This window comes from Temnothorax nylanderi, unplaced genomic scaffold (genome assembly GCF_030848795.1).
Source record: "Temnothorax nylanderi isolate EJ_2023f unplaced genomic scaffold, tnyl_v1.0 TNYL_tig0020_pilon, whole genome shotgun sequence".
Classification (NCBI taxonomy): Eukaryota; Metazoa; Arthropoda; class Insecta; order Hymenoptera; family Formicidae; genus Temnothorax; species Temnothorax nylanderi.
Genome location: NW_027249082.1, coordinates 813,665 through 819,998, shown reverse-complemented (window position 1 = coordinate 819,998; position 6,334 = coordinate 813,665). Strand labels below are relative to the sequence as shown.

At 45.6% G+C, this 6,334-nt stretch overlaps 1 protein-coding gene across 1 annotated transcript; it reads left to right on the top strand.

Moving 5' to 3' along the window:
• The first annotated feature begins 145 nt into the window (after positions 1–145).
• On the top strand, positions 146–6,105 carry LOC139769067 (uncharacterized). The gene is made up of 3 exons (XM_071699823.1): positions 146–1,056; positions 3,518–3,813; positions 4,579–6,105. The coding sequence occupies exons 1-3, from the start codon at positions 898–900 to the stop codon at positions 4,733–4,735; spliced, it is 612 nt and encodes a 203-aa protein (XP_071555924.1). The 5' UTR covers positions 146–897; the 3' UTR covers positions 4,736–6,105.
• The last annotated feature ends 229 nt before the right edge of the window (positions 6,106–6,334 follow it).

Below are 6,334 nucleotides of genomic sequence, written 5' to 3'. Positions count from 1 at the left end.
TAGGCCCCGGTCTCCCCTACTTTATTTTTATTCGTAAATTTAAACATTAACTGCAGCAAATATTGAACTCTTTTATTACTTTGTGCTTTACATGGAATTAGAATTATTAGAACCAGATTTGACGTGATACAATTAGCGCGTAATCTTTTCTTTAGCGCTATCATGCTTTTCAAGTGCAAATCAGGAAAGAATTTAATTGAATTAAAAAAAACCCGCTTATTTCATAACATTAATAATTCCTAACAGCGACGCAGATGATTAAAGCGGCTCCACCGAGATACGTGTGCACTATGCACGCGATACCGAGATGTGGCAAGCACGCATTTGCTCTTTCGTATATTACACCATTTCGCGTTACGACGAAACATTTAATTCGCGTGACATGACAGAGGTGCGAAGAGGTCTCATCATGACGTAACTTTTAGCAGCCGCGTACCGACACGACGCGGTCCGCAGACTTAACTTATTAACGGAGACGCGTTACACGCAATTTCGTGATCCCGGCGTGTTGTATAATCGCGCCGTCGCGTCGCGTCGCCGCGCTGATTTCAAATATTTGTCCGAACCGCGTCCGGATGTGATACACGAGACGCGTTACCGAGACCGCTCGTTATGCACGCGTTGTCAGTGGGTATTGCTCCGCGTCGTATCGCTTAAACGACGTTATATTACGAACGGCTCGAGCCACGAAACCTCGTCGCTGGCAATTCGCCGGCAACTCCCGGGAAACCGGCCGCAAACATTTGCGCTGGGGGGTTGTTTAACGGTCCCGGCGACAACACAACGAAAACGATATGCCTCCGAAACCAATCCAGTCTTCGCTGCCTTCGAAGTTCGACGTCGCTTAATCGGACGCCGGGGAATCCCACGTGTCACGTTGCCACCGTGCTCCAGAAAATGATCGGATCGATTGTTCTTGCTCTCCTCCTGTTCTGTCAATCGATCAACAACGGGAGATGCCTGCGGGCGAACGGCACTCACGACGAAATCTCAGAGGCAGCGCGGCGACACAGGCTGAGACGGAGCCTCACGTTTCCCGATCCGTCGATGCTTTTGGTATGTAATTGGTTGATCGACGAAATTGTCGCTCATGAATTTGACACGCTAATTGTTGATTGCTCACCGAGAATGTCACGTATAATTTAACAGTCACGCACGAAACTTTATTATATTAAAGGAAGAAAATGATCAAATAATATTACATAATATATAATATGTACGATATTAAAATTAATTTATATTCCATGACAGTTTATTGCGACAGATCGGTGCGTTCCGTTATTCGGATAATTAAAACTACCGTCGGGACCGTGCGTGTCCGAAAATGAATGTACGCACGACCGTTTTCACGCACGCCATCCTTCGTCGCGTCCGTCCAATTTTCCGGACAGCGTGTTTCCCACAAACACCACCGCGACCTGTTCCTAGAATTCCCGGACCTTTTGAACGAACGAACGAACGAACGCGAACGGCGCGAAGAAAATCGAGCAGCGAGAATCGTGACGGGCGTATTTTTAGCGTTTTTTTTCGGCGACACGGGGGTAATTATTTGCCTCGCGCGCGTTGACATCGACGGAGAATTATTAGACGGTCGTGCTATACGATATTCCGGCGCGATACTACAACGCGCCGATCTTTCGTGGTCCATTCAATTTCCATGACAGCTGACGCCCGACTGGGGGACGGAAGGGTCCGCGCGGACATGGGATCGCACATATGTACAGGATGTTGCCGGTACATCGGCCCTCGCGGACGCGGCACATGCCGGCGCGCGTATGAATTTCGATAAAACCGCGAGAATTTCCACGGAGGACCGTACCTCGGCGTGACGCCGCGTCTGGAAAGGACAGTTTAACGAGATTCAGCCCGGGCTTCGTACATCGGATCTGTGCGAAAAACGTTTTCTTTTTTTTCCTTATACACGTCATGTCGCCGAGGCCGTTGGGCGAACGAAATCGATACATTCCACGAGCCGGTGATAGACTACTGGTTGGTCCCGCGGTATGCGAGCGGGGGTACGAGGCAACGTTCATTACTCGCACTAATTGAAGGCACGGTCGGACCGACGACTTAAGTCGGAAAATAGAATTCGGTGAATATATATTACATTCCAGATTTCGATGCGGCGAGCATATATTCTTGCGCATTATCATTGAAAGCGAAGAATGCATACGTTTTTCCGGAATTAACAAGTTTCTACCGTAGTCCTGGAGCACGTTTATTTAGCAAATGCATGAGAAGAAAGCATTTAATCTATGAATAAATTTTTTATTTTAATCTCTGAATAGTAACTAAATCTTATCAAGAATTTTAAATAATTTTACATTAGTCTTATAATTAGATTAAATAAGCAAGCTACTAGATTTAGGCCGGTATTCGTAGTCAGATCTTCTTTTAAGATTGTCTTAAGTAATATCTTAAGATGCTAATACAGCTCTGTGATTGTTCTGTAACATCTTTGTACCGATAGGTAAGATGGTCTTAAATATAAGATATGACTATGAATACCAGCCTTTGAAGAGATACTTACAAATTCTTGTATTTCTAATGTATAATATTTTTAATCTATTATTTCATTTAAAATAGAAGGGCGTGTCACAGCTTAGAGCCACGACAAGTTTGCATCTGTTACTGATATGGCGGAGAGAAAGAAAGAAAATAAACGCGATAATTTTCTCAAAGCTTGAATTAAATATTTCGAACGCGAAGGGAGAAGCCTTCGTCGGCGGGAGACACCCGCGCCGGAATTACGCTCGTACGATACGCTCGCAATCAATTATTCGCGCATAATGTCGAGTCCGGGCGCGCATTGTTTGCCCCGGGGGAGAGGCGTGGGAGAAAGAATTATTGCGTGTCGGCTCCTTTTTTCTTCGGCGTGCATTTTCCACCTCCTTCCACCTCTCCCTTCCGGGCGAGGCCGTAGTACCCAGGTACCTCGGCGGCGGAACGATTCTACGCGGAAATTTGCGGTTTTATCGGAAATTCATACGAGGGGCGGTCCGCGCGAGCCCGGGCGCGGAAATTGGACGAACTTCGTACGATCCATGGAATTTGGAATCCACGACGTGCCGCCGCGGTCGTCGCGATTCATCCTCATCATGTATACAATCCCGTGCATCGCTGTACACCGCTGGCGAGAATAATTAAACGCGCGCGACGCTCGTATCATTTTCTTGATGCGGCGGGACCGGCGATAATCAGCACATTGAACGACGCGATAATCGTCATTATCTAATAGAGTTATTAATTTGGGACAAAACTTGTAATCGAGAAGCACAAAAGCGTAAATCAAAAGTTATCCCTTTGGATATATTTATATAGCTAATAAGAAAGAAACAAAATTCCGAAATAGGTCTTTTTTAAAACTCTTAGATGGATTTGATTTTTGACGATAACGCGATAACAACGTGAAACATCGCGATGCGGGGGATACAGCGATGTGGAAATAATTTCCCGTTCTGGTGAAAGCATCATTATATTATATTCTCAGCTTCAATGCCGCTTTCTGCTTTCACAGCTGATCTTGGGGCTGGGCACTCCGTTGCAGCTGGATCGCGAGAGCGTAATTGTGGGCGTGTTTGCGAAAATGCAGTACACCATGCCGACCAACGCCACGGATTTCACGGAGCCGGGAGTGTATTACACGAGAGCCAGCAAAAGCAGGTGGAGCTTTTACAGGATGTTCGAAAAGGTGGCGGCCGTGTACGGCTTTGGTGGCAAAGAGTGTTTACTCAAGGCCATTTGCGAAGTCGCTTACGTCCCATTCGACGTGCATCACGGTTTGCTGGGACAATTGGTGCAGACGTTCCTTAGGTAAACGAATTACCTGCCATTTGAGAAAATTGACACACTTGAATCTCGCGTATAGCGTGCGCGAAACGCAAGTCTTTTTTTCAGATAAGTAAAAAGAAATTAATATAATAATAAAAATTATGTACAGGTACAAAGAAAAAAATAAGTCGGGATATTGTAATTAGAGACGTCTCTCTCCTTGAATTTTACGTGCTTTAAAATGGTATTGATGTTAACTTTTTTTTCTAATCGATAAATGGTTTTATCGAACTTCAATAACACGATATTAACTAATCGTTTCGGTCTGAATTTTCACTGAGACTACACCGACTGTGATACTCGTTCGAAGATACGCCACTAAAGTTGTCCGATGTGTTAATATTACGATGTATCCTATATATATTTCCTCGGCGACCTCCGCTATGTGAAAGAATGTCTCTATTATCGATAATCGTTGCGGAAGCCAGGCTTCGCCGGTGAGAAAAATCAATTAACCGCGCCGCAATAAAACGTCGGCCACGCGTAACGTCAATTACACGCAAACATAATGTCACTGTGGAGACACGCGCGCGCGATGACGGTATTTAATAAACATCGCATCGAGCACACGCCGGGATTTTTCGATAAACCGTATCCGCGTATCCGCGGCTCGCCGATATTTTCGTTTTGTTCCGTTCGGCAGCCGTTTCCCGAGTAACGCCGGTACCGAGCACGGCCGTTTCTCACAGCGCGGCAGGCACACACGTACGTTACGCACGTGTATGCGAAAATACTATGGGATTCCAGGCCCTCCAGCACCCGGGAAGAGTACGACGAGTACGGGGATCGGGAATATCGGGCGGCTGAACGGCTGGGCGAGCAGGCGGAGGGCGCAGGCTGCCACGCCCTTTATCCGGAATGCCGCAGAAGTGTGCTCGACGTGTTTTCCACGTTGACCACGTGACGAGACCGGATGGAAATCTCGACGGTGCGGTGGTGGATCGGCCGGAGCTGCGTCGGAGCGGAGGTACGGACGAAACCCGGCAGTTCGCTGATGGAAATATCGGAGATCGCCGAACGACGTCGTTGAGACGCCAGGATCGAAAGTTCGGAAGCTGGACGCGTTTTGCCGGGAACATGATTTCCGAAGTACACGTATCACACGAAGCGTCCCCCTTGAAATTTCCTACCGAGGCGATCGTGATTACCTAAGAATTGTATGCCCTCTTTTTACATAAACGCAGGCAGCTGCGAGATATTCCACTTATAACAGCTCGCGCCGTTCGGTTTGCACGTACACGGAAAGAGCATGCACCGTATAAGTACATTTGTCAATTACAAAATTGAATTCCGACGGTACCGCTTCTCGCGCACGAAAGCGCGAGATTCCTTACGAATAATCCATCTCCGCTCTCGATGTTTCGTCGTTTCGGTGATGTGAGGAGGTCGTGAAAGCGTTTTCCTACGCTACCCCCGTTTCCCCCCATTGGCATTCCTCTCCTTCCCTGATTCGGAGTTTCATCTTCCTAAAAGTGCGCGTAAGAAACACGGGAGTTTCGGCGGGTGGAATGCCGGCATTCGATATTAAAGAATCTTCGGCATTCGCGGAGGATCGGGCCTCCCTCGTGAAGTTTATCGCGGTTTTTCCGTTACTTCGGCGCATTCCCGTATAATCAGCCGAAAGAAAAGTCGAAAGTTTTCACGGGCCGACTATCGCGATTTCTTTATGTTCCTTCGGAGCTGCGAGGCAAGATTATTTACTTTGCCCGGCGTTTTTTTCCCCCTAATTGTACGGAAACTGAATCCTCGAGTGAAAGAGATGGAAGAAAGAATAGCGATCGAAAGTTTTTTAAATGTATAATCGCAGCAGAAAATATTGAAGCTTACGAAAGCGCGCGTGTCTGTCTTTTTATATCTCATAAGTCAATTTACGTGATGAGCTATTTGGTTACATGCATTATTAATATATGTTATATATTTGCACGCACACACATACACATGCAATTCCCATAATAATGCGTATTGCAACCGCATTCGCATCTATATGTGGTGTATGCGGTTGCCAGTTAATTATTAGATAATGGACGTACCCTAGTTAATTATGAATAGATATTAGTTTGGCTAGGGCAAGCAAATTTAGCTCTTTCCGAACAACGTAAGTGTTCGAAACACGTTGACTCTCGGATTACGGAGTATCCTAAAGGATGCCCTCGGTACCTTCAGATTAATCTGAAGAGAACAAGGATGTAAGTCTAAAAACTTAATTACTCCGAAGCTTTTAAATCTTAAATGTGCAATTTAGTATTACAATATAATGATTATTTTTTAAATATATATCGTAAGAAAATTAATAAGATTCTTAGCCTTCATATTTTTCAGATATAAACAATATTTCCTGAGCTATTCTTTGCGCATCTCGTGTCCAGAAAAAAAAGAAGAAGCAAATTTTCTTTGCTCGCCATTTATGTTACCAGATGTCCCCTTTTCATTGTGTTACCGAAAACACAGCTTTAATCACGATGGATTTGTAGCGCGCGCGACCTCTTATTTATATTTCAGGTGA

Coding starts and splice junctions, on each gene's coding strand:
- LOC139769067 (XM_071699823.1), top strand. CDS start 898: ATGATCGGATCGATTGTTCTTGCTCTCCTCCTGTTCTGTCAATCGATC. Junction 1,057..3,517: donor CCGATCCGTCGATGCTTTTG/GTATGTAATTGG, acceptor CTGCTTTCACAG/CTGATCTTGGGGCTGGGCAC. Junction 3,814..4,578: donor TTGGTGCAGACGTTCCTTAG/GTAAACGAATTA, acceptor ATGGGATTCCAG/GCCCTCCAGCACCCGGGAAG.